The following is a 27,448-nucleotide window of genomic DNA, read 5'->3' on the forward strand; positions in this document are numbered from 1 at the left end:
TGTCTCAGACTTCCTACCTTGCGGTCCATACTGGCCACCCTGAGGGCCATAGCTCCCCATGGAGTTGTTCTGAGTGTAGGGCCCCATCCCAGGATGCATCTGGCCTCCCGGTGACTGGCGAGGAGATAAGGCGGAGCCAGGCTGCTGTGGTGACCCATACGGAGGCATCTGGGGGTTCCGCATGTACACTACAGAGACGGAGAGAGGGAGGAGTTAGCTACACTGAAGACCATCACACTATTTCCCAACATGAAGTTTTCCACAGAGTGACAGGTTTCTTAGGGCCAAAATAAACTATCATCTACGATTCAATTTCCTTTAAAAGCCAACCCAAATAATGTTTTTCTTTTGGCGGAATCACCGTTAAGCATTGTGAAACCAAATATAGAGTAGTCCTCGGGTGATTTAGAGTTCTTACATGCACATTATTCCCATTGATTGTTTTAAGAAACATGAACAATGTATTAGTGTTTCTCTTGGCCCATAGACACGTTTCTTCACAAAACACACAGCCGAGCAGACAGAAGTATAGTTCGTTTACTAAAAGCCCATCTAGGGAAGGGGTTGATCAGGTCAATCTGTCCTCATCGAAAGAAAACATAAATTAGCATCATGGTTTGAAGATGTGTTCTCCTCCACTCTGCAGTACTGACTCCCATGTTGCCAAACACCCCCTTGCAACGCCACCCAACTCACCCCTGTCCTGGCCCAGGGCTGAAGGGTTCATGGAAGAGTGGAGGATGCCATCCGATTGGACGCTGGGTGGCCGGGGAGGCATCTGGTTACCTGTGTGATGACATCCGAGCGTCAGAGACATACTGGGGATCAGAACAGGCGGTTTCCTGCCAAGGACCCCAAGAAATGTTGGGCATGCACACAAACACCAGCACTTTCACCCTATAGGCTGTGTATATTACATAAGCCAACATATAAATGCAACTAGTATACAGAGAATACCACATAGGCCTATAGCCGTAACCAAATGGCTACATGCATAACATTAAGGCCTAGGTGAAGTAGTCAGTAAGCTACTGCGTTCACACGAACATTGGCTGGTCAAATTCAAGGACTTCAATGACCTACATGTAATATATATTCACAGAACTGCCTTTTATATATTGTTGTTGGCCTGTCACAGGAAAATAATTCCCCCAAAACGGCATGCACGACGACAACGAGGAATGCATTTTATAGGCCAAATATGTACAGCTCCGAGACCACTGCACCTTTTTCTTTCCTTTCCAAAAAAAAAAGTAGAAAAGGAAGGTTTTGAATGAGGAACAGAAGGGTTAAAATAAAGAGACCACTGCAAATTGAACGCTTCGGTTCCTCACTCAAAATCTGCCTTTTCTTTTTGGAAAGGAAAGAAACAGGTGCACTGGTCTATTCATGTTTTCCGGAGCTGTTTGTGTGTGTGTGTGTGTGTGTGTGTGTGTGTGTGTGTGTGTGTGTGTGTGTGTGTGTGTGTGTGTGTGTGTGCGCGCGCGCGCGTGTGTATATATATATATATATATATATATATATATATATATATAAATAAAACCTTTGGTCTTGTGATGTTGTTTTATCACTTATTTAAAATGGGCCAGCAACCAAAAACGGGTATTCTTATTGTCCTGGAATGCATTGTATAAAAGACGAGTTGAACATGGAATGTTGGCATCCTTATAATAACTGCTTGTGGTTTTACCAAAGCAAGTGTAGCAGACCAACCCAGCACTAATCAATGGAAACAGCAGGGAACACACAAGTCCAAAACCGGATGGAATATGATTGTCAGTGGGGGTGACTAAGAGAGACAGACATTCTTCATATTTCCCAACTCCTGTTCATTAAGTAAGCCTTTAATAATTTAGATATCGAAAACAACAAAAAGACCCCCGGGGAGCCCAGTTTCAAAACCCCAGTCATAAAACAGACCGATCCACAGACAATAACAGCCTTCTAGTGCCCAAAGGGTCATTTAAAACACAGACATTCAGAAGAAATCATCTGGCTGGGACTTAAGATGACCCAGCTAAGGTCCAACCGGGTTACTGAGTGTGATCAGTCAGGAAGTTCTACTAGAAGATAACGGCTTGATTAAAAATGGATGCCGCATACTCTCCAATGCCATAATGGGAAAGATACTGTGACTAACAGAAGCATCCTCCATGTCTGCCTGTGAGAAGGCCCCATATACACCTCCTCAAAACCCACGGGAGACGAAGGACAGAGGCGAGAGGCCTTATCCAGAGGCGCTCTGATTGGTCGAAGGGCCGATGAGTAAAAGGTATTTCCAATCGGAGCGCAGCTGCATTTGTTAACAGTAATCCCACCCTGTTGATAGAAGCATGCGGTGCTGCGGCGGTTTCACTTCCTCACCTGGCACGGCAGTGGGTGAGAGGGGTCCGGACCGGGAGGGGGTCACACTCGCCGGGGAACCCACGGGGGAGGGCGAGGGCCCGCGAATACCAGGCAGGTGGGGGGAGGTGTGGGGGGAGAACGGCGACTGGGCGGGGTTACTCTGCTCCCCCTGACTACTGGACACCCCTGACGTGCTGACCCCGGGACTCAGAGCCCCTTCCGTACCCGTGGGGAGGTCATCGATGGAGCCCGACAGGTCCTGGAAGGAGAGGAGCGGATGGGGAGGGGTTAGAAACACAATCAAATACTACACCAGGGACTAAAAGACCAGATGCAGTATTTATCTGTTCTGAACTTGATTTTGGGTTATACAATACACTTGGATATTGCGGATTTCGGGGTCAGAACATATTGGTTGTAGAAGTCAACAGACATCTTGTTTGTCCACAGTCTGGAGAAAGGATGCATATGACCAGGGGTCAACAATAAAATACAAATAAATGAACAGGCTTTTTAAATGCCTATTTGAACATCTATATACAAACAGAACACAGAAGTGTCTAAAAAGCTTTTCAGTTAGAGCCAAGCATTGAACTCAGCCTGTCATGCCGAGTTAGCTTTTTGTAAAATAATTAAGGACTAGGTCCACAAACTAAAAAACGCTAAAAGGTTGTTCTGAGAAAACCTGCCCACTACGTAAAGACATCTCTTCACCTAATATAAAATATATTAAGTTACGAAATATTTATTATTACGTTAACCACATTCCAAAGAAAGACCCCAATCAAACGATTTAGAATATAAACAATTCCACGTCTTGGTAAAATGTACAGAGTGGCAAAGAAGGCCGTTAAACGTCCTCACCAAAGCGCCAGTTCACCCACTCTGGGCAGTGTGGGTGGATTTCCAACACACACAGGAGCAGATCCATTTGATCCCACTGTGGCGATGATGCAACATGCTAACGCTACCGAGTGGAGATGATGTGCTGGCTTGGCCACAATAAAAAGGATTGCAACAAGCCAAGAGGCTGATGACTGTTTGGGAGCGGGAAGGTGCGCTGTTTACACATGCTATCTGTCCTCACGTGGATTCCATGTGCTCCTCTCTGACTGGTAGCTAGCTCATCTGACAAGGAGGGCTGAAGGGAGGGGGGGGGGGGGGGGGGGGGGGCAGGGAACCATACACGCTCTCACTGGAAGGTGGCCAAGTATTCCCATAGAAATCTCACGCTGTGGAAGGCAAGCAGAGAGGCTGGCTGTGGCCCTGAAGCCGTCGGTTTTAAAGTTGAAACAGAGCCCGGGGCTATTTTTGGAACGTGACCTGACGGGGGAACCCAGAGGGACCGACAGGAGGAGGGGAACCTTCTCATTCTGTCTGCCTCCTTCTCTCGCTCACTCTCTCGTTTCTATCTTTGCTGCCCCCCCACCTCCCCCCCCCCCGCCCCTCGGCAAACACAGAGCTGTGACCCAAGCCAGAACGAAGTCATTGTGAGCATGACTGAGCTGTGTTTTCAATGGAGTGTGTGTATGGGTGCACCCATGTGAAACCCACAGAAAAGGCGGTGTGTGTGTGTGTGTGTGTGTGTGTGAGTAATTCCACTTCATAGCAGGGGCCTTGGACATTAGCTGTGTCTGTCTCACTATCTGTCTGGTCTCTCACAAAACCGGCGATAATCAAAGAAAAAAAGATCAAAAAGTGAGGAGGTATTCCTGGTTTAAAAGCCACGTCTGAATGTGAACAGAGTCAGCAGATCACCCTCACACTGGGCACAGAACACATCACAAGACCAGTCATCTGACAGCAGGGCTGATGGAAGGCAGGCTGGGAGAGGGATAGCGGGGCAGCGCTACTAAAGCGCTAATTGTAGCGTTGCGCCCAGAGCCCAGTCCAGCCTGCCTCCCTGCCTACTGCCCCAGGGATAACAGCACAAGGACCCCACAGACACAGCAGCCAAATGGCAGGTCAAAACATACGGCTGCTTGTTGGCTAAATTCTGCTGTTTACAAGCCGCATTTTCTTTTTAAACAACAACGGATTCCATATCAAAACTGAAAAAACAAAATAAGATTTTTGGACAAGCACGGGTACACTGAAAGCATGTATCACTGTATAGACTTGTACACCAATCGAAATGCAGTTCACGCTTGAGGCGAGTAGGAAGACTAAGGCTATGGATTTCAAAAAAAGAAATGCAATTCCAAAAAGGACAAACAAAAAAAAGACTATTAGTTAACTACAGCGTGGAGTTCCGAGGGAACAACGGAATAACCAGCAAGAACTCTTTAAAATTCATCCAGTAACACCCCAAACCAAAACTATCAGCTGTGATCTCTAGATACCGTCAGTGTTGTGTATACGCACGCACGCAGAAAGAGAGAGCCTCTGCCTAGCTACTCCCACTCCACAGCCATTGATTTTCCCCAGCTCGATATTAGCAGCAGCAGCGAGAGAGAAAGGGAGCGAGCAGGAGCCCAGCTCTGTCCTGTCTAGTTGTGCTGACTGCACAGAGCTGCCTGGACAGAGACAGAGAGCTGATGGCTTAATTCTGTCTGGGCTGGAAGCACCCTACAATACTGCTGCCATTTACCATACTAGTCACTCATCACAGAGGAAAATCCAGTTGTGAGGGAGACGAAGGGCAGAGGGACGATGGTGGAGTGAGGAAGGCTGTTTACCACAATGTAAATAACAAACAAAAACAGAGCGCTATCGAAGCCCCGTGGACAACCAAACTATGTTAGGTGAAAACACTTAGCTAGACCAACGCGATGGGAGAGAGACAGAGAGAGAGAGGAAGCCAGGGTTACAGCTCCTCTACAGCACCATCTACCTCTGTACACTGTGGCAGCCATTTTGTGGATCCAGCTCATATGGGAACTTCCATAGAGCTTCGGTCCATTTCTTAAAATGAGAAAACAGCCTGAGTGAAATATAAAAAGCATGTACAGATTTCTTTTATGCAAACTAATGTTAGAGAAAAATATTTCTCACCCTAAGAAAGTCAAACTGTGATTATAGGAGAGTAACACCCCTTACTTTCCATAGTCCTGTGGTAAACAGCCATGTCCAGACTAAAGCAGCCACTAACACAGCCATACTTATCCAACACTCCTGTAACCCCCCCCCCCGCCTTCCTCCCATCCATTCAACTCTAATGTATTCCATTTACAGATCACTTCATCGGATCAATCAGGCTAAACTCTAGCCAATTAGCCTACTCCACAGTCTCTTTCAACTACGGAAACTCCAAAATGGCACCTTACTCGCCTGTTTAGTTCACTTCATTTGACCAGAGCTCTATGTGGCCCGGGACAAATGGGCGCCTTGAGAGAGACGGTGGGGCAGTGGAGGTGCTTAGCGTGTGCGCGTCCCCCCCCCGGCCAGGGGGGCAGTGAGGCAGGGTGAACCGGGGGCTATCTGGAGGCTGCTGTGTGTGACCTGGTCATGACAAGATGTCAGTGTAACAGAACCTCGGGACTAGAGCGCTGGGGAGTTCGGCCGGGTCACATGACCCGTTCCCTCTGGCTCATCCACTCGCTGCCTGCCAGGTTTCCTGTGCTCATGCAGGGGAGCTCATACACTCACGATAGGGCAAAGTGACATGCAAGCTTGCAAAAAAAAAAAAAGAAGCTTGCCGTGTCTCTGAGGCTGCCATGGTAACCGTACTCCACGTGCGTTGACACATTAGTGCAGACACCCCTCCCCCCCTCCCCCCCATCTCCCTCCCTCCCTCCCTCCCTCCGGGCCTCCCTGGTAGTCTGCCGGGGTCACTGTGCAGTCAGCTACTACAAAGAAGAGCCGTCACTGTTACAGGAAGCACAGACAGACCAGAGCCATCCTCCTTCTCCTCCCTGCTCAGCACAAACACACACGTTAATTACACACACACAGCCGCCGGCGGCCTGACACACACACATACATACACACACACACACACACACACACACACACACGGGCGAACTGCTTCTGCAGTGTTTGTTTACTTCTGTCATAACTCTGTTCCACACTGAAACACTAAACAGCAGGTTTTCCTCTGGTTGCTATGGGTAATGCGAGGTTATTATGGTAATATGTTTATTGATCTCCTAGAAGAGGTGAAATCACTTTCCCAGGATCCGATTTCAATATCAAACATCATCTCACCTGATTTCCCTTCTAGTCATTCTCATCTGACAATCGGGGATCATTGAGGCATTGTTTTCACATGGCAACAGCACTCCAGCCACATCACTGGGTTCATGACCAAAAGGGTATTTCTGAGAGTTAGGGGGCCGGCTTAAGTCTGTGGCTCAACCCAGAATGATACGATGGTGTCTATAATTCCATTATGGTCCCTATTTGCAGGCTGGCCCAAGCGTAAACTATGACCCGTGACCCCTCTAGTCAGGGGTCAGGGACCGGCCTGGGGAAGGTATAGAGCTACAGAGAGCCACAGCCCCAGCTCTGGGTTTGCTAGGCTGAGCTCCACCATAAGGGGGCACTGGAATCCTACAGTGGAGGGAGAGTGGGGACTAGAAGAGGAGGCAAGCCCAGGCCTCATACATCACAGCAGCCATTATGGTTCCAGAAATACAAGGCTAAATAAATTAAATAGGACAGAATCACCCCAACCTAGCGCACCATCAGCGCCAACCTAGCGCCCCATCAGCGCCAACCTAGCGATCAATTAACACAAATGGTGAAGAGTTGACCAGGAGGACTGTACAATATCTCAATGTTCAAGCAGTGTCTGATTATATGTGGAGTGTGTGGTTGATTTATTTAGTCTCTGGCTCGGAGACAGGCAGGGTGGCAGAGACATACAGCCAACCAAGCTCCAGCAGAGTTAATTCCTCGTCTAGCCCAGGTCACTGTCTGAAGGCATCCTGTTCCCAGACCATTCCCACAACACACCTGGACCCATGTCCCTGGAGACTATTAGCTCACCACTTTACACAGGAGACCACATGGGGCTTGTAATTAACGGGCAAAGGGGAGTAGGGAAAGAAGCCCAAGAGGAAATCCCGGCTAAAAGTATAACACACTTAATAAAACGAAGATTGTTTTAAATGAAAAGGCTTAGCTGTTTTATAATTCCATAAGTGACTATGCCTTGAGCACCGATAGGTCACAGTTTTCTTCAAAAAACCAAACATCCTAAGGTTTGTAAATGTGCTCAAGCTCTTGGTTGTAACAGACATTGCAGCAACTTGGGAGCAAAATAGAGCAGAGGGACTTGGGGGAGCGGTCTGCTGTGGATAATGCAAGTTAGTGTGTTTGTGTGGGTGTGCACGCAGAGGGGGGGGGGGGGGGGGGGGGGGTTGGGGGGCTTTTGTACCGACCACAATAGTATTGCAGAGTCCAAGAGCTCTTCACAGATTCCCGTTGAGGCGGGCAGCTGCCCGAGCCAGGGTGTTTGGACACGGGGTCCGCACGGCCTGCCCCTCGGCCTCCTCCCCCAGAGCAGCGTCCTTCCCACCAACAGACAGACACCTAGCAACGACCCGACGGAGTCCGGAGGTCGCCGCCAAACCCTTCACGGACTGACGAGTGCCAGGTTGAACGGAGCCAAGAAACAAAGGCCATTTCATCTGAAAGAGCCTCAGTTGACAAACGTAACGAGCTGTTTCGGTGCGCCTGCATTCCCCCTAACCCCCCCCCCCAACCAACAACCCCCCCCCCCGCACCCCCCGATCCGGGCCGGCGTCACTCAGACAGGGATCTGAGAGGACAAACAGTGCTGCAGTCAGCCTCTGTCTTTGTGCAGTAAAACCAGCTCAGCCCAGCAGAAACGGAGGGAGAGGGGAGGGGCCTGCGAGTGTGTGAGAGCGAGCGCGTGCTTGCGTTCAACTGGGTGCGCAAGAGAAGGGGTGGGGGGGGGGGGGGGTTGGGGGCGGCACAGTGAGATAGGTTTATGGCTCCAAAACAATTCACTGGGGCAAATCTAAACAATACACTTTGTCAGCAGATTGAATTTTCTCAAGTACATTAATTAAAAATCATGTACGGACGACGGAGCGAGCGAGCACCAGATAGAGGACGTAGGGGAGGGGGGAGCCAGAGAGAAAACGAGAGAGAAAACGAGTAGAGACCAAGAGACAGTCAGCCCAGGAATCTGAATAAGACACGTGGGCACAGGAAGCTATGGCCCCAGAATAGCAACAGGAAACACGCCCAGGACGCTGAATACTGCAACGACAAGCAGAGCAGAGAGAGGCTCGCAAAACAAGGCTAGCAGCGTTACAAAAGCTGATTTACACAGAGAGAGAGAGACAGAACGGGGGAGAGGGGGAGAAAGAGAGGTTGGGGGACAACAACAGGTGAGGGAAAAGAAAGAGGGGGACATGGAGAGAAAGGGGAATAAATAATATGGTGTTAGCACTAAACAAATGGCAAATGAGGAAGGTCGGGCCAGGCAGGGCTGGAGAGAAGAAGTGGGCTGGCCTGGCCGGGCAGAGTGATTCAGGGTGGTGTCGCACAAACAAGCCGTGCTGCAGGACAGGACTTGGCGCGCACAAAGCGCAGGTTATGAGGGGCTGTTTGGGAGACGCGGGTGGTCCACTATCACTGAAGCTAACCGCCGGAGTTCCTGTGTGAAGGAGTCTCAGGGTGGAACCCAATTGGGCTATAATCACTCACACAAACACACACCGGCCAACAGACAAAGTTCTGAATTGAACGAGTTCAGACGCCATGTGGTTGGGTGGGGAAGGGAGAGCGGAGGGGGGGGGAGTGAGAGTGGGAGGGAAAGAGTGCAACAGAGTGTGACCAACATGTGACCTTCTCTCTCTCCCAGAGCTCAGGCAGTCGGTCGGTCCCCACACACCGACAGAGAGGGAGAGAAAGGGAGCCGCTGTCACATCCCAGGATCCTTAGCAGCAGGGGCACAAGACCAGTGGGCGTGTCTGAGTGGGATTAGCCCCGCGCTGCGAGAGGGGTACAAAAGAGCCTCTCGGAGACGGCAAGGAGGAGATTAAAAAAAAAAGCGAGGGCTAGAAAAGAGAGGAGGGTGTAGACTTTCCCCATTCCCACAGAGGGCTGACATGGAGAGGAAGTGTCACTTCCAGGGAAAGTGAAAGAACTGCCTGGCTGGATGACACTGACAACAGTCACAGGCCGCCACCCACTGCGACTACACACCCCTACCCAACACACTTCAGACACACACCGCTACCACCTACCCACGCCCCAACACACTGACACACACCGCTACCACCTACCCACGCCCCAACACCACCAAACGCCCTCCGCTCCGTAAGGCCCTGACTGGACCGTCCCAACTCCAACATTGTGAGGAGAAGGTTGGGTATTGGCAATACACTGACATATGCTGTGGTTTTGGTGAGCCATACCCTTCTGTCAGGAACAAAAGAAAGGTTTCGCAAGGTAAATGGTCATTACTGCAACCGGACGCCACAGCGGCTTTAGAGAATATTACAGGAAGGGGGATGATAAGTGAGGGGTTTTCTGAAGTTCTCAGACCACCTCAGGTGGCCCTACCTTGCTCCACATGCTACTGCCAATATCATCCATCCGAGAGGTGTTCAGTAAACAGCAGGGCTGTAGGTGTAAGTGAATTTCAGAGAGAGACGGGAAACTTTTGTTTTGTTGATGAGAGACATCTTGGGATATTTGTTCAGATAGTGGGGGATGCCTTTCAGAAAGTAAGCTAATGAAAGATCAGAAACATGAGGCCGAGAACGGTGTGAATGTGTGTGTTTGGGCATGTCCACGCTAGGCCGGGCGATAAAACAACATCAACAATGATCTGATTAGATTTTGATTTGATAACTATAAGACATATGTGGGTTATCGCAATATAGCTCGATTCTGTGTCCCTGCTACAAAGCTTCGGAGGTTGAAGGAAATATTGTCAGTAGGGATTTCAATTTTTTTTATTAAAAAACGGCCTCAATAAAATCTGCCATGTGTAAAACACAGCAGGACACACAGAACCCAGACAAACAGATTGTCATAGGAGACAAATATCGAATCCGAAGACATGAACAAAATGCATGAGTGAGTCCCATTTTCCTTCAGGAGTATTTTTTGAAAAGACAATAACGAATGCCCCTGTCTGTGGGCTTGTCTGTCTGCCACTTTGTGTGGCCGTTAGCGATTATGCTAATGTTAGAACAGTCGGCTGGCAGATAAAAAGGCTTTCCCAAAAACCTTGTCAATTACAACACAGACTACAAACGCACTGTATTCTTACCTGGCAAAATCAGATCATGTTCATCAATCCAGCGACCATTAATCCAGGGGCAAATTATTTAGCAAACCACACATGAACAACAGAAAAGACAGCTAGGCTAACTGAACAAGCATCGTGGCGCTCACATGAATTAAAGTGTATATGCATTAACAAATGTGTTAATAAATGTTTCTTTCTTCTCCCGTACCTCAGAAGGCATCTCTACATGTTTATGCATAGTTACACACACACCCCTATCATAAAATGATTCAAATCAACTAGAATGTTGGCATGAAAGCAATGTTGGTGAAAAAAGATTGTGATAGCACTACTCCAGGAATAGCACTTAAACAGCATTGCAGACATACTACAAAACAGAAAAGGGAAATGTTATTAAAGGAAGATTTGAAGTTAACAGGACACATTCGTTTAGTATGGGGAACAACTGTATGCTGAGCTCAACTGAAAACACACACACACAGCTTTGGCAATATGTACATTGTTACGTCATGCCAATATTGAATTGAGAGTCTGACACAAACAGAGGGGCCAACAGAGGGGCCAACAGAGGGGCCAACAGAGGGGCCAACAGAGGGGCCAACAGAGGGGCCAACAGAGGGGCCAACAGAGGGGCCAACAGAGGGGCCAACAGAGGGGCCAACAGAGGGGCCAACAGAGGGGCCAACAGAGGGGCCAACAGAGGGGCCAACAGATTCAATTTATTTATTACAGGGTTTTATAAATAAAAAAAACACTTTGGCAATGTAAACAAATGTTTAAAAAGCCAATAAACCCCTTGTATTGAGGGGGGGGGGAGAGAGAGAGAGAGCGAGAGACGGGGGGAGAGAGCGAGAGACGGGGGGAGAGAGCGAGAGACGGGGGGAGAGAGCGAGAGACGGGGGGAGAGAGCGAGAGACGGGGGGGGAGAGAGAGAGAGACGGGGGGGGGGAGAGAGAGAGACGGGGGGGGGGAGAGAGAGAGACGGGGGGGGGGGAGAGAGAGACGGGGGGGGGGGAGAGAGAGACGGGGGGGGGAGAGAGAGAGACGGGGGGGGGAGAGAGAGAGAGACGGGGGGGGAGAGAGAGAGAGACGGGGGGGAGAGAGAGAGACGGGGGGGGAGAGAGAGAGACGGGGGGGGGGAGAGAGAGACGGGGGGGGAGAGAGAGAGACGGGGGGGAGAGAGAGAGAGACGGGGGGGAGAGAGAGAGAGACGGGGGGGGAGAGAGAGAGAGACGGGGGGGAGGGAGAGAGAGACGGGGGGGAGGGAGAGAGAGACGGGGGGGAGGGAGAGAGAGACGGGGGGGAGGGAGAGAGAGACGGGGGGGAGGGAGAGAGAGACGGGGGGGAGGGAGAGAGAGAGAGACGGCGGAGGGTGAGGGAGAGAGAGAGAGACGGCGGAGGGTGAGGGAGAGAGAGAGAGACGGGGGGGAGAGAGAGAGAGAGAGACGGGGGGGAGAGAGAGAGAGAGAGACGGGGGGGAGAGAGAGAGAGACGGGGGAGAGAGAGAGAGACGGGGGAGAGAGAGAGAGACGGGGGAGAGAGAGAGAGACGGGGGGGAGAGAGAGAGAGAGAGAGAGAGAGAGAGAGACGGGGGGGAGAGAGAGAGAGAGAGAGAGACGGGGGGAGAGAGAGAGAGAGAGAGACGGGGGGGAGAGAGGGAGAGAGAGGGAGAGAGACGGGGGGGGGGGACTGTTCAGTTAGCAACTGCTGAAAACAAACAAAGAACCGGCTCAACTTGTTCAGCTGGTTTCAACCTCATCGCCTGACTAACTGGCTGTTTTTCCCTTCTAATGCAGACAGTTTTTGTTTTCAGGGCTTGACTACCGTCAGTTAGGCAGTTCGGCTTTTGCATTCCCACAGGAATGAAAGACTGGATATTCAGCACCTGGATCAAATGGACCAGACAGCCTTTAAACAGCCGGGGAGGTCCTGCCCTGTCCTGTTAAAGATAGGCCAAGTAATGTCCATCATAATACTGCGTACACACTGTGTGAAGAGTGGCCAATAAACTTCTTGTTAGAAGCAGCCGGTCTTAACCATCCTAAAGCCAGCTCCTTGACTTCACAATGATAAACCACCAGAGTTCCAGTGAGGCCATCTGTTGGCATTGGCTAAGACAATACTGGCTTTATTACACATAAGGCTGCCAGTGTTCTCACTCTGTTCTGTTCTGAGGTGCTTTTTACCTGCTTCAGAGTGTGTGTGTGTGGCCAGAAGGCGGCATGGCCAGAGTTGGCGGGACTAATCTGCACCCTGTGTCATGTGCTCTCCGCGGGTGGGGGTGAAGAGGAGGTCTGGCAGTGAGGAATCTGCACGACCAATCCTCTGCCAGATTAATGGCTCTAGCAGCCAATCCCGCAGAGCCGATGGGGGAATCCCCAAGTTAAAAAAAAAAAAAAAAAAAAAAAAAAAAACACTTCCTTGGCCAATCGCTGAGCCCGGGGAAGATGTATAAATAAATAAATGGTAGCATGACATCCTGAGGGCATCCCGACTGACATCTCTTCCCATTTCTCCGGAATGCCCACCTCACTGGAGCGCTCTCATTAACAATCTTATTTCTCCGTCCTTGAATGCGCTTCTCTCTGTTGTTCTGCCTGACCTATAAACAACCAGATAGGGCCTGAACGACAGCTACTGGAATGTTACCCGCTCACAAAGTTCAAAGCCCTTCTGGAATCTAATCATTACCAACTTAGGACAAGAACCGAGCATTTGATAATTAAAAAAAGGGGTCAAACAAAAATGTACCATGCTGAATAAAAAAAAGTATTTAAAAAAAAATAATCCACACGGAAAATAAAACACGCATTTCTGTTTTTACTCATGAATAGTTACTCGTCTTACAATGTTTCATCATGCGTCAGTAAACGTGGCCTTTCAGCCGTCTGTAGTTGTGTGTACCCAAGCTCTGCAAACAAGCCTTGCTCTCGCTCTTGTCCTCTCCTGTCAGAAACCTGATTCACCTCTACTCCCTGCGGAGCGCCAAGGGAACCATCACGTCAGAATAACTGTTAACCCAGAAAAGAGCGGTGTGTGTGAGTTCCAGCTGATTACTATGTAAACAGTCAAGGTCAACATGACAGGCAGTCCAGGAGAGTGGAATGGGCTAAAATAAGGTCCCGGCCAGAGATGACAGCTGAGCGGACAGCTGGGGACGCTGGGGTTTGTTGTAGTGCTTAGTGTCATTCTATGTGTACGTGCGGCCGCGCTGAGTGACAGACAGGTAACGCGTGCGTCGCCACGGCTCACCGGTAAGCTAGACGGCCGTCCCTGCAGGCTGTCCTCCGTCCCACTCTTGTTTGATGTCATGGGCTGGTTGGAAGGGGGCGCGCTGGACTGGGAGCTGAACGAGTCCTGGGACAGCTCCTGAGGAGAGCAGGAGGAGAGACGGTGAGTCAGCGGGGGGGGGGGGGGGGGGCGCTGCGTTTCACAGGATGAACACGCAACCCCGCGAAACAAACCAGAAAAAGGAGGGACTGTTCCAGCAATTTGCTAGTGAATAAAATGAAGGTCGTCCATTTCGGTTTAGCCAACCAAAACTTTAGTTTGGCCATGGGCACACCTGCAAAGACACCAGGTCAGAGGGCCAAGCGCAGGGCGGGACATAGGAACAAACATCGGAAGCAAGGCGGCGACTTACCTGCGGCGGCGGCGGAAAGCGCTGGAAGGGTGACTGCTGCTGCAGGGGCGGGGTCTGGGAGTAGGGCGAGGGCTGGCCCTGTTGAGACTGAATCTGCTGCTGTGGAGGACCACCGTGGCCTGGGGAGGGATGATGGCCTGGGGGTGGCTGTTGACCTCCATGGCTGGGGGGCGGCTGGTGGCCTGGAGGGGGCTGGTGACCCGGGGGTTGTTGGTGGCCCGGAGGAGGCTGGTGGCCTGGGGGCGCCTGGGCCTGGGGAGGGGCTACCCTCTCTTGCTGCTGCTGCTGTTGTTGGGGGGGTCCTTGCTGCTGTGAAGGGGGCTGCTGTTGCGGAGGCTGTGGACCCTGCCCTGGGCCTGGAGGTCCCGTTGGCTGAGTGTAGCCGGGCTGGGGGCCCGGACCCTGGGGCCCTGGCTGGCCTTGCTGGGGGCCTGGCTGCTGCGGCGGGGCTGGGGCCTGGTTGTAGGGCGGGTGGCCTGGCTGGGACTGTGAGCCCTGGTTGTAGGGTTGAGCCTGGGGGGGACCACCCTGCGGAGGCCCTTGGCCCTGGGGGTAGGGGACAGGGGCCCCAGGCTGGCCCTGGGAAGTGTGGGCCTGTTGTGGGTAGGGGGCCTGGGCTCCGGGGGTGGTCTGGGACTGCTGGGGGTAGGGGGACTGCTGCTGGCTGTAGTAGCCCTGGCTCTGTTGCCCGTAGCCCCCTGGACCCTGCTGACCATAGCCGGCCATCTACAGAGGACAGATCGCAAATGTAGTCCAGTTTAGTGGCGCATAACCTCACACACGGTCATTTAACTCTATATCAGTGGACAAGAAAATGTTAACAGCTAACAGTTAACAAGGAAATGAATGCTTCTTAATAAGATCAAACAAATCCAACATTAACTGGGCTTTTCTATACAGAGTTCGTCAATACAGCACAATTGCCTTTTATTCCTTTCAGTTAACCACTTTGAAGACTAGCCGACATTGCTGTCAAGTATGAGGTGAAAGAATGTTTTTTTTATCAAAAGCCAAGCCTATAGAAGGCCCACTACCATCTCAAGGATTCAAAGAAAAGACACGCATCACAACCACCTGAAGTGGCTGTTGTGTGTGAGTGGCAACAATGAAACCAGACCGGTCTTCTCAACAGGGTTCCAGAACGGCCAACGGACCTGTGGCGCTAGGCAGCACAATGGACCTGACACCAGAAACACTACAGGCCTCTGAGAAAAGAAGCAATTCAGTTCACCAAAGGAGACCAGTCGCATGCTCACGCCGTCTCCGTCTCACTCTCACTCTCCCCCAACAGAAACACCTGACCGAATGAGAGCATCTGAGAAAAGGTTGGGGAGAAAGGCAAAGAGAGGTGTGAGATGGGGGGCACCAACCTGTTGTCCGTACTGCATGGCGGCCATGCCAGCGGGGGAGCGTCCCTGCATGCCCATTGGGTACCTCTGAGGCCCAGGGGGACCGTAGCCCTGGCCTGGGTACGAGGCCCCCTGTTGGGCCCCTGGAGGGGCGCCCTGGCCCGGCTGCGGTTGGGTGTAGGGGTTGGCCCCACCATAGCCCTGTCCTCGCATCTTCCCTACCTGGTCCATGGGAGGCTGGAGGGTAAGAAAGAGAGAGAGGACACACATGAAAAACTGAAGACAGACATGCATTCTACTTCTTACCGTAGCACTGGAAGAAAATTATCTGGATCTACACTCGCTAAAGCGCGAGCCTGTACGGAATCGTGCACAAGTCGGGGCGGAAAAGAACTGCATGATGTCACGGCCGAGACCAATAATTAAGCAATTCCTCCGGTGGGAAAAGCGAAACCTGTGGGGGCATAGGCTAGCGAAAGAATGCTAACAAAACAGTCTGGCAGGATTAGTTTCCCACTAAGAGGAAAAAAGAAAAACTTGGCCATGAATGAATGAATGAGCCCAGTCTATCCTCCCCCCTTCACTGTCCAGGAGATCCGAGTGCCCGCGGGAGGAAACGTTCTGTTCTGACGTCGAGGGATGTTGGGGAGGGTTAGGGTTGCTAAGAAAATAATCTGGAGGAAACGGACGTGTCCGTCTGTCTGCGGTGGCTGGAGGCAAGCCCACCTCATAGCCAGAGACGTCAGTGGAGAACACGGGCCTGACCTGGGTAGGTCTGACTAGGGGGTAGCCACACGACCATGCCGGCGTCAACCTGCCCTCTATAGCCAGACCGGATGGAAAGGGAAGGGGGGGGGTGCACAGGTCTATGCAGGGGTAGCCTGGCTGACTTTTAGAGGCTGCAGCAGAGTTCCCAGATTTCCTGTGAACGACTGGCTCGGGCGGGGTGTGTTTGCATGGTTGTTTTACAGGCTCGGCTGGCTTTAAGTGAATTGAGAAAAGGTCCCACCTGGGGTGGTCTTCTGAGACATAAAGAAACAGAGTGGCCTAATAGCCCAGGACAGGGAAATATCCCCACCCCATCAACCGGCGGACAGACAGTTCTGTTCCACTAAAGCTACAGTTCTCTGATACATCGGAGCCAGGATGCACCTTTGCATGTACACCACAGGCGGTCAGCCACAAGCTCTCTCAGAGAGCACAGAGACTAGACGCTTTGAAGTATCACACAGCACCTCAAGATTTTAGGACCCCAGAACACAACCAACAGGCAGAACACAGACAAAACACACACAGTCTATTTAGCGCTTCCCACGGTCATTAATTTGTCATGTTTTTCCATCGCAAACCATAGCTGAAGTCCTGGTTAGGAAGACAACCAGTGGGGTTTATTTATAGCCCAGACCAGAAGGGGAGAAGGGGCAGTGTGCCTAAAATGTAACTGGTCCCAGCTGCATGGTCTTTGAACCTAGGCCAAACACTGACTCCTCTTCTCTGTTCTCTTTCTGCTTTAATATCTTAGTCTTGGCACCATATGAATGACAGTGGCGGGGTGGGTGGAGGGGGTACTGGTCCCATAGCGGTGGAGTGAGGGGGCCAGCCAGCCCAGTCTCCCTGAGGGCAGGACTCTCGCTCATTCATTCTTCCAGGGCTATCCCAGGTTCACAGTGTGCGTGTGTGTGTGTGTGTGTGTGTGTTACTACACTCCCCCATGGTCATTACAGGACCCCACTCAAAGCCAGTATTCTCCTGTAACCTCTCATGAACTTTTAACCTTGTCTGTCTAAATGCATGTGTAGAGGCAGCTAACCTCAAGCCTCTTCGTACCAAGGCTAAATAAGAGGACCAGGGCCATGTGATTCTGGACACGCCCACAACAGACTAGCATGTTCAGTAATTTGGATGTGTTTATTAAATTGGTCATTAATTATCATTTTATTAGTATACCATGACATCTAGGCAAATTTTTTATATTTTTTTTATAAATTACCGTAACAAGCACTGGGTTAATGTAGCATTCTGGTAATATGACATGCATCTGAAATCTGCTCCAGCTTAAAAACACCCACATTGCAACCAATCATTGATTAAGCAGGCAAAATAAGAGTGGCATGTGATTGCAGCCGATAAATGGACCGAGAGGTCCATCCACTTCAACAAACAACCAGCTGCAAACTGGAACCTCGTCCCAAAACCTATCACTGGCAAAAAACTGTATTTATTTTTTCTCACAATCAAATTTTTTTTTAAAGACATTGAAATCACATTAGTATCAGGACGCATGTCATAACATTACGATTTTACTAATCAGGTGCGAGTTATATCACTTAGCCAGATTCACAGCTAGCATATAGCATTTGAAGTGGAGTTTAGCGGGTACCTTCGTGTTGACCGGGAGCAGTTTGACCTGCTGCGCCTGACAGTGGGGGCGCTAGCACCGCTGGGATGGAGAAAAACTGGAGGGAGCGCGTCAGCCGAACTAAAAAGCTTTGCCATATGACTATTCCATACAATATACTTTCCAATGAAAAATGCTTGACCGATGTCACAAGGTAAATTTAATGATTTCAATTGGATCCCTTTGCAACGTGCAACAAGGCATAACATTCAAACCAATACGGTTGAAAGTTAACAATTTATCATCAGTGTGGGACTTAGAGAGCGCAAAAGTGGCAGAACTGACCGTACATTCTTCACGAGAATGAGTGCATGGCAATAAATTCTCTAATCTGCAAGTTCACAGCATTAGGCAATCAATCTAGAAGAAGCCTGGAGTTGTTTGGATGAGTTCAGCACCAAGTAATGGAATGCTGACAGTCATTTCGCAAGTTTCAGTCACAGGTTACCGACCAATCAAAATCAGCCAACTGGTAGATATTAGCCTTCGCTAGTACAATGTCTATACTTACCAGCCAAATAGGCAGGGTACAAGATACAAATGTGAGAAATTTTTTTACCAACAAATATCAAAACCAGTTATGTACAAATACCCACTGACACACCAGCTACATGAAAAGAGAGAACAGAAAATGGCCTGCTTATGCCAAATGTTCCCCTTTGTGGTAAAAATAAATAAATAAACTGTGAACATTTGATTAGACAAAGTCAGGCAAAATCTGTGATGAAATTGTTTTTCCAATGTTTAGACCAGTCACACCAGCCACAATAAAGAGTACAATGGTCTTTTCAACAGTGTATTGAGCCAGAGCTTGATGCATTAAGGAAATGGATTCCCCAGTCAACTAAAAGCCTGTCTCTAATAAGCCTGTATTGTTTTCAATGATTGAAGCAAATAAACACTTTTCAAAGAAGTGCTATTCAAAGAAGTTTTACGGTAAATTATAGGTCCTGAACCATGTAAATCATGGATTTTCAATTTAGAGAACGTTTAGATGAAACCAGTTCAAATTAGTATGAAAAATTACAGTAGCTGCTACATTGATGAAGGTTAATGATGAATTACTTGTCCCTCCCACAAGTTAAACACAATCATGGGGCAGGCATTATTAAGGACTTATGCTCCATAAAATAATGACTGAAACATATTACACCAATGATGGGGGAATCTCATGCTAACTCATTTAAATATGAATCACCTAAACAATAAGCTGGCTAGTTCAAGTAGAACATGCGACCAAAAATCTCAGTAACTGTGGCCTAGGGTGGTTCAGCAGTCTAACGAAAACTGGTCATCAACTACTATTAAAACAATACAACCGCTCTAAGGCATGTATATCCATCCAGTAACATATGCAGATACAGTAGTTAATAAACATCACACTAAAAATGCACAGCAAAAATATGCTTGCCATTCTTTGATCGATGTGGCAAATGTAGGTCTAGTCAGATTCAAAGCTGAGAAATCAATATCAAGGAACCAAAAAAAAAATTGTCTGTGAAGTAGAACAAATGTTACAGAAATGGTTCAATGGGTAGATCTTGGTTTAGAGAGTGTTGGAGGAAAACAAACACCGAAAAGGTCTTTGCCAATATCGTCCTCCAAGACACGTTCGATTCCACAGGTATAGGACAAAGGACAGCTAATGCATTGCCTAGATAAAATGCACTGCACGGGGACTTTAAAAGCCGTTGTTTTTTTATGCAGCTCCAGTGTTCTTTTGGAACGTTGAGCGTTTTCCTACACATGCTAGTCCACATGGACACTAAATAAATGACGTGTGTGGCGTGGCAGTATTTTTAGCACATTTCTTTGTATGTGTTTTGTTAGTTAAAAAGATGGCTTGGGCTGCACAAGAAATAGTCGCAATATAACCGCAAACTGTTTTATTTTAGGCTTCCTATAATGTAGCTACCGAAGGTTGTAGCCAGTGAATTTTTTGTCTATCCTGAACAAATCCTAACGCATTATTTGTTTTGACTGTGATGAGGCTCTAAAACGGGACCTATTGGTTGCAGGTCCGCATCTCTGACCACCATGCTATTTAATAAGAGTCAGTCAGTAAGAGACATTCGTTCATCTTGGCCGGCTCCGCTTATGCGGTCCAGCAAAAAGCAATCCATCTCTTTGTAGGTTATACCACAAATATCACATCCCCATAATATTCTTTCCCTGATCAGTTAACTAGCAGGCTTTTCTTGTACTAGTCTTCTTTATTACCCACACATGCACTGTCTCCAAGAGGGTCAAGCAAGAGTGAGAGTTTTGCTTTTCACACACAACTCTTCTTGATTCTCCTGGATGGAGGTCAAGGATTGTTATGTAAGTCGACCTTACAGCACCTGCTGAGTGGTCGAATAACATTACCGATGACATGTTTACTTTCAGAATGAACTTTAGAATACAATTACTATATCCCACAACTTTCCTATCATAGTAATTTATTAAGGGTTAAGAACATTCCCTAAGTAAATTTAAATTTGCAGAGGCATGTTCTTTATTTGCCTGTAGGCACAACTGTTTACCATTTGAAGCTAACTGAGAAAGAAGGTAAAAACAATGGTTTTTACACACACACACCCACACACACACAGACACACACACACACACACACACAATAAATGTAATTAGCACATGGCTAATCTGCATAGGGGAAATCCAGAGCAGTCTTGGCAGAAACAGTGGAGTGTGGCGTACAGTCTCCTGGCCGGGGCTGTGCGGCGGGGTGCAGAACTGGGGAGGGACGGATGATGCTATCGGCTCGTGTTGAGTGGCGGAGACCAACGGGCTGGACTCAAACAGATGGACTGGGGACAGATGATAAACAAGTCTTGCTAATTTAATCCACCACATGTCCCTGGACCTGCAGACTACTGTTCTGTTGTAAAGACCTCAGCACGCACACACGAGCACAACCTCCCTTAGACAGGGCTGTCGCTGTCACTTTGGCCCCATAACTTACTGGTTAGTTGTTAGTCAAACGTCATGAACATTTTATTTCTTTGAAACAAACCTAATAAGTGATATGTAAACCTACTGAATGGGCCTAAAGCAGTGAGTATTTAGAGAGAAACATGCTCGCAGAATAGTGTTCTTCAGCAGTATGTCTAGATAATCTACTGACTATCACTGCAACTTAAACTTATCTGGAAAATATGTGGCGACTGCTAAGAAATACAATGAACATAGGTTTCCCCATTGAATTAATCAATTACCCAGTGACGATTGAAAGTAAATAGGTCTGGTGGGGTCGTTTGTCTGGGTGGAGTTTTCCACAACCATCATACCTTTTAATGAGTGAATGTAAATAAAACTAAAGCTAAACTGATGAGTCTGATTAGCCAATTACTCAAGTTTCCTTTCTTCCAACGATATCAGCTAAGCTGCCACAGCGGTTAAAGCTCAAATCTGCTAGGTGACTCTAGAATAAAATGCAAAAACAAACATCTCCTACTTACTCTTTGGTCAGCGAGATCCTGAGGAACTAACATACAACTGCTATATGACTACACAACCAGGACGTTTTACCAGACCATGGCAAGATGTCTTCAGATTTACAGGACAAGAAGATGAAAATGTAGAAAACAAACAGAGTTCTGTGTTTTCAGACTTAAATATAGCAAAGACAAAGAGGCACTTTAAGCTGCACTCAGGCCTGGACTACACAGGACAACACACCTGAATGTGAAACACTGCTGTTATGCCAGATGGGATATGATTCTGCAAATGCAGTATTTCCCCAATGTGCTCCTTAAAGTACTTCCAGGTCCTGTTGGGAGCAGAACGAATGGATGCCCTGACACAAGACAGCGACGCGGCCAGACGACAGGGCACCACCTTACACAACAAACACGCAGATTTCCCACTTCCCATTCAGCAACAAAAATAAATATTTGCTCTTTCCAATGACATATCAATATATACTGTTTAAATCTTCAATAGAGTACATGATATATGTACTGATATATGATATAGGGCGAGATATACGTATATACAGTACAGGACAAATGTTTGGACACACCTTCTCATTCAATGCATTTCCTATTGACTATTTACATTGTAGATTCTCACTGAAGGCATCAAAACTATGAATGAACACATTATGTATTATGTACTTAAAGTGTGAAATAACTGAAAACATGTCTTATATTCTAGTTTCTTCAAAGTAGCCACCCTTTGCTCTGATTACTGCTTTGCACACTCTTGGCATTCTCTTGATGAGCTTCAAGAGGTAGTCACCTGAAATGGTTTTCCAACAGTCTTGAAGGAGTTCCCAGAGATGCTTAGCACTTGTTGGCCTTTTTGCCTTCACTCTGCGGTCCAACTCACCCTAAACCATCTCGATTGGGTTCAGGTCCGGTGACTGTGGAGGCCAGGTCATCTGGCGCAGCACTCCACTCTCCTTCTTGGTCAAATAGCCCTTACACAAGCTTGGAGGTGTGTTTGGGGTCATTGTCCTGTTGGAAAATAAATGATGGTCCAACTAAAAGCAAACCGGATGGGATGGCATGTCGCTGCAGGATGCTGTGGTAGCCATGCTGGTTCAGTATGCCTTCAATTTTGAATAAATCCCCAACAGTGTCACCTGCAAAGCACCCCCACACTATCACACCTCCTCCTCCATGCTTCACGGTGGGAACCAGGCATGTAGAATCCATCCATTTACCTTGTCTGCGTCGCACAAAGACACGGCGGTTGGAACCAAAGCTCTCAAATTTGGACTCATCAGACCAAAGCACAGATTTCCACTGGTCTAATGTCCATTCCTTGTGTTTCTTGGCCCAAACATCTCTTCTGCTTGTTGCCTCTCCTTAGCAGTGGTTTCCTAGCAGCTACTTGACCATGAAGGCCTGATTTGCGCAGTCTCCTCTTAACAGTTGTTCTAGAGACGTGTCTTCTGCTAGAACTCTGTGTGGCGTTCAGTTGGTCTCTAATCTGAGCTACTGTTAACCTGCGATTTCTGATGCTGGTGACTCAGACAAACTTATCCTCAGCAGCAGAGGTGACTCTTGGTCTTCCTTTCCGGGGGCGGTCCTCGTGTGAGCCAGTTGCTTTGTAGCGCTTGATGGTTTTTGCGACAGCACTTGGGGACACATTCAAAGTTCTCGCAATTTTCCGGACTGACTGACCTTCATTTGTAGTAATGATGATAGTAATGATGGCCACTCGTTTCTGTTTACTTAGCTGATTGGTTCTTGCCATAATATGAATTCTAACAGTTGTCCAATAGGGCTGTCAGCTGTGTATCAACCTGACGTCTGCACAACACAACTGATGGTCCCAACCCCATTAATAAGGGAAAAATTCCACTAATTAACGATAAGGCACGGTGAAGTGAAAACCATTTCAGGTGACTACCTCATGAAGCTCATTGAGAGAAGACCAAGGGTTTGCAGCGCTATCAAAAAAGCAAAGGGTGGCTACTTTGAGGAATCTAAAATATGAGACATGTTTCCAGTTATTTCAAACTTTTTTTGTTAAGGACATAATTCCATGTGTTCCTTCATAGTTTTGATGCTTTCAGTGAGAATCTAGAATGTAAATTGCCATGAAAATAAAGAAAACGCATTGAATGAGAGTCCAAACTTTTGGCCTGTACAATAAATAAATAAATAAATAAATAAATAAATAAATATATATATAGTACAGATATAGATATATAGATATATAGTCAACCTGACACTATCCACATGACAACATTGACATCCATAGGCCTGATTGGCTAAGAGACCAAGAAATAAATATAAGGACAATTGTTTATTTCCATGGTCCTCTAGAGCCCACCCTTCTACCCAGAAGAAGAATCATTGGTCACTTCCAATGAAATCAACTCTGGAAGTATAAATAGATAGGCTAAGAGTTTCATCCCCATGATGTGGGGGGGTACAGTGCCCCTAGCTGCTGCTTCTAGTACACATCACTTCAGCATGTGTTCCATTCAAAAAAACCTCATTTAACTCTCCCCTCCATCCTGTCTTGCAAAATGCCTGAAAAGTGTTTTATACACCACCTGAACAGGCTGTAATTCCAGGCATTTTCAGGCACAAACACATTGTATTATAAAATCTGGTCACTTGTCAATAATTAAAATTAACTTACTGTTGCATTGGACCCATACAAAGAGCATGTACTTTTGTGGGCTTCCTAGTTCCTGTTTCGCAATAGAGTTAGTTTAACAGACGTGTTTTAAGGTATTATCTCATTTTACATAACATGTGTGCAACCAGTGAAACAAACCAGTTAAGTGCTATTTTGACATCAGTGTGGATATCATGAAAACATATATTGGACCTGTAAGCTCAACAGGCCATACGAACCATTAGGATAGCCACAAAGAGAACCCCTAAAGGGCCTGCTCTAGACATCAGCCAATGAGAGAAGACAACCCAACGACATCCTAGCCACACGGCCACGTCACATGATCTCCTCTATCCATCTCAAGCGACTGTCCTTCAGATGCCGGCTATTTAACCTTACCGCCATCCGCCCTGACCTCACACGATAAGTGTGTCACTCAGTCACTATACCGCCATGTCCACGCCAGTAACACCTGGCAAAACCAAGCCAGCAACACCTATCTGAACAAAGCCTGCGGCTGGCAGGCATGGACAGAGACAGGGATGGGGACCTGGCGCTTAAGGATCTGACTGGGCCGCTAACCCACTGTAACACTAAGTCACAGAGCGCCTGACTGATGCCAATCACCGCAGTCTCCACGACCTGAAGCGGTTGAACACCTCTGTCAGTAGGAACGATTCAAAAGAGGGAGATTAGAACCGTTGGATTGGTGAATATGCACATCCAGTACAAAGCAACAGTTACACAATTCTCTGAGCAACAGTTAATCCTGAGCTATGCAAATCCCAGGGTCGCGGAGAGGTTAACGCACGGTAGGAGATAGCGGGACAGCAGACACACCTACACGATAGTGGAGCCTGAGCGGAGAGGTAAAATCAAACCAACCGGTTTCCCAGCTGTGCGCCAAAGTCTTACACAGGCACCTTGCCTTGGCACTGACTGTACAGTTTGCTCAAAGCTGCCAAACGATTGTAAACTCAAACGAATTGTAAAAAGACCCAGACAAGTCTACTTTTCCATTCCTCATGAAGGCAATGGCACAAAACCTAGTCAGCTTGAGCCTCAAACAGTGTCGTGTATTAAGCGCTGTGAGGTTGTGTAACATCGATCTACCTAACCCCCGAGAATCAACAGCTGAACAGCCATTCCCACTCTGCAGTCACACATTTAAAGGTTAACCTTTTTCTCCATAAAACACACGACACATCATGTAAATGAAGTCTGCAAAGCCATGCTAGCTAGGAGAGAAGCATATTATTATGCTAATCTAGTGCATCTCAAAAGCTATTTTAATTACTGTTAGATTCCAACCCGATCTTGAGCAATAGCCCAAGTTTAACATTCTATCCTAACATGGGGAGTCGAGAGGAATTCTCTTCTGAATTGGGAATGGAAATGTCCTAATTTCTAGCATGTAGCCTATTCCACGCTAACATGGACCTCCAAACCATCTTGGGGGCTTCATCTAGCAGAACGAACACTAGCACGGCTTCAACAAGGCTTTGAATGTGCAGGCTGCATTGACAACCATGCCATCGAACGCCCCTCCCAAAAAACATGGCTTGTGACCACTGAATTTACCTGAAGCTGGTCAAATTACCGAGGTATGTCCAGTTTATTTAAAACACATACTACCCGACTTGACCAAACCATTACCTTTCAGACAACGGAGCACACAACTTATGGAGAGAAACCCATTCTGATAAACCCAGTAATAATGCAACAATTCCAATAAAATATTTTTAAAGAAAATTGGGGAAAAAAACGTTTTCATTGATAATACCAAATGACGAGACTGGAATAACCTTAACATGTGAAAGTGATGATAATACCTTTAGCCTAAAAATCTGGACTCAATTGAATGTAATAAACCAAAGACCATTCATCTAACTTGGCAGATTTTACCTGGAGCACATGTGATAGGACCTGAAATATCTAGGCACACTACAATAACAGCCAGTAATAAAGATGAAATCATACTACTATACACGTGTTTTCAAAGGTTTTCCCTTTTCTTGTATGAGAGCTACTTAAAAAAAATATCAAACATGTAGGGAGAGTCTTTTGTTTTTAATTAGGCATACTTACTGTATGAAATTATATTACATTCTGTTACTCGGTTGTATTTTTCTTCAAAATACAAAAAACGTGGTCTGTAAAATGTTATTTGTGAAAATTTAAACAGTCCTTTTATCAAATCTATTTCTTTCATTGCAATTCTAGCCAATGAGGAATGTGTGGTGATGTAGCTTTCCAATACTACAGCTATTTTAAACCAATAAATCTAAATGTTTTAACTTGGTTTATGTTTGCAAAGCAGCAGGTAAAATTGGAACAATGAGGTAAAGTTTATGGATTGTGCACAAGCAAGTCCAGTAGCTCCTCTTATCTGATAATCAAACAGGCGCACCACCCTAGACAATGCTAGCAGCATGCTGAAAATAAATATTGCTTTAGCGGATGGGATCATTTCAATTATGCGTTTTTTTGCAGTTTTATTTCATTTTTGTCAGGGAACAGAAATACAATTTGGGATGGTGTCAATAAAGCCCCAGTTGCACAGGGTAGTATGAAACAGGCCCTCGTATTAGCGAACATGCCAACCAAACTGTGGCACTGCAGACCCCTTAAAAGGGGGTGGGGCTCTAGACCCTCCTTTCAGCAAACCAGTGACATGTGTGCAAATATCATTAAATTTTATGGCTTACAGTATCAGACTGAACATTAAGAACCAAACACAGCTAAGAATAATAAATAAATACAAAATATTTATTATTGTTCATAAAATTCAACATTTCACATAGTGATGATTTAAAAAAATATATATATTAAGACTGTACATTGGCTTTAATAAGCAGCACAGTTTAGAATATTCCCAGACCTCAAAAGTTAATGTGCAATCTGCTAAAATAAAAAGCTGATACATGAAAGGGGGTGTTTGGCAATACGGTAGGCTTCATTACAATACCAATTCGGAAAATATATTATAAAAAAAATGTAAAAAAAATGGTATTATTGTCACACCATTGGTCTTACATAAGATAACCACCTACAATGAGTAGCACATATCTTTTTGGAGTAAATGGACTAAGCCATCTAACCAGGCTTCCGCCACCATGTGAGTACAAAGCCAGCCAAGAGTTCTGCAATGGAGTAGTCAACTGAGACTGGGTGGAATCAGACAGGCGCTGCGTGGCCATGTGACAGCTCGACAAAAAAAAAGGAATGTAATAAAAGTATTCGACAAGCAGTCTACCAACAAAATCACCTAGGCGACTGAATGGGGTCAGCCGAACAACACACGCACGCGTACGCTTTTCCCGAGTTGGAATCAACTTCATTGGTTGTTTGGGTTAATGGCCTTGGTGTTAAGGCAAATTGGGCCCTTGTCCCATGAAACAACAAAATCCCACAATCCTGTTCCACATACAAACAGGTAGTGGTGAGGGAATGACTTA

At 47.3% G+C, this 27,448-nt stretch overlaps 1 protein-coding gene across 2 annotated transcripts in view; it reads right to left on the minus strand.

Moving 5' to 3' along the window:
* The window catches only part of arid1ab (AT rich interactive domain 1Ab (SWI-like)), a 44,603-nt gene that overhangs the window by 11,294 nt on the left and 5,861 nt on the right, over positions 1-27,448 (minus strand). For both annotated transcript variants that reach the window (XM_010873609.5, XM_010873608.5), the window contains exons 2-7: positions 15,536-15,751; positions 14,166-14,891; positions 13,775-13,891; positions 2,365-2,605; positions 697-786; positions 18-188 (exon numbers count right to left, since the gene is read on the minus strand). In XM_010873609.5, coding sequence (XP_010871911.3) covers positions 18-188; positions 697-786; positions 2,365-2,605; positions 13,775-13,891; positions 14,166-14,891; positions 15,536-15,751 — 1,561 coding nt within the window. The remainder of the gene's footprint in view (positions 1-17; positions 189-696; positions 787-2,364; positions 2,606-13,774; positions 13,892-14,165; positions 14,892-15,535; positions 15,752-27,448) is intronic.

Source organism: Esox lucius, chromosome 10, assembly GCF_011004845.1.
Source record: "Esox lucius isolate fEsoLuc1 chromosome 10, fEsoLuc1.pri, whole genome shotgun sequence".
Lineage (NCBI taxonomy): Eukaryota > Metazoa > Chordata > Actinopteri > Esociformes > Esocidae > Esox > Esox lucius.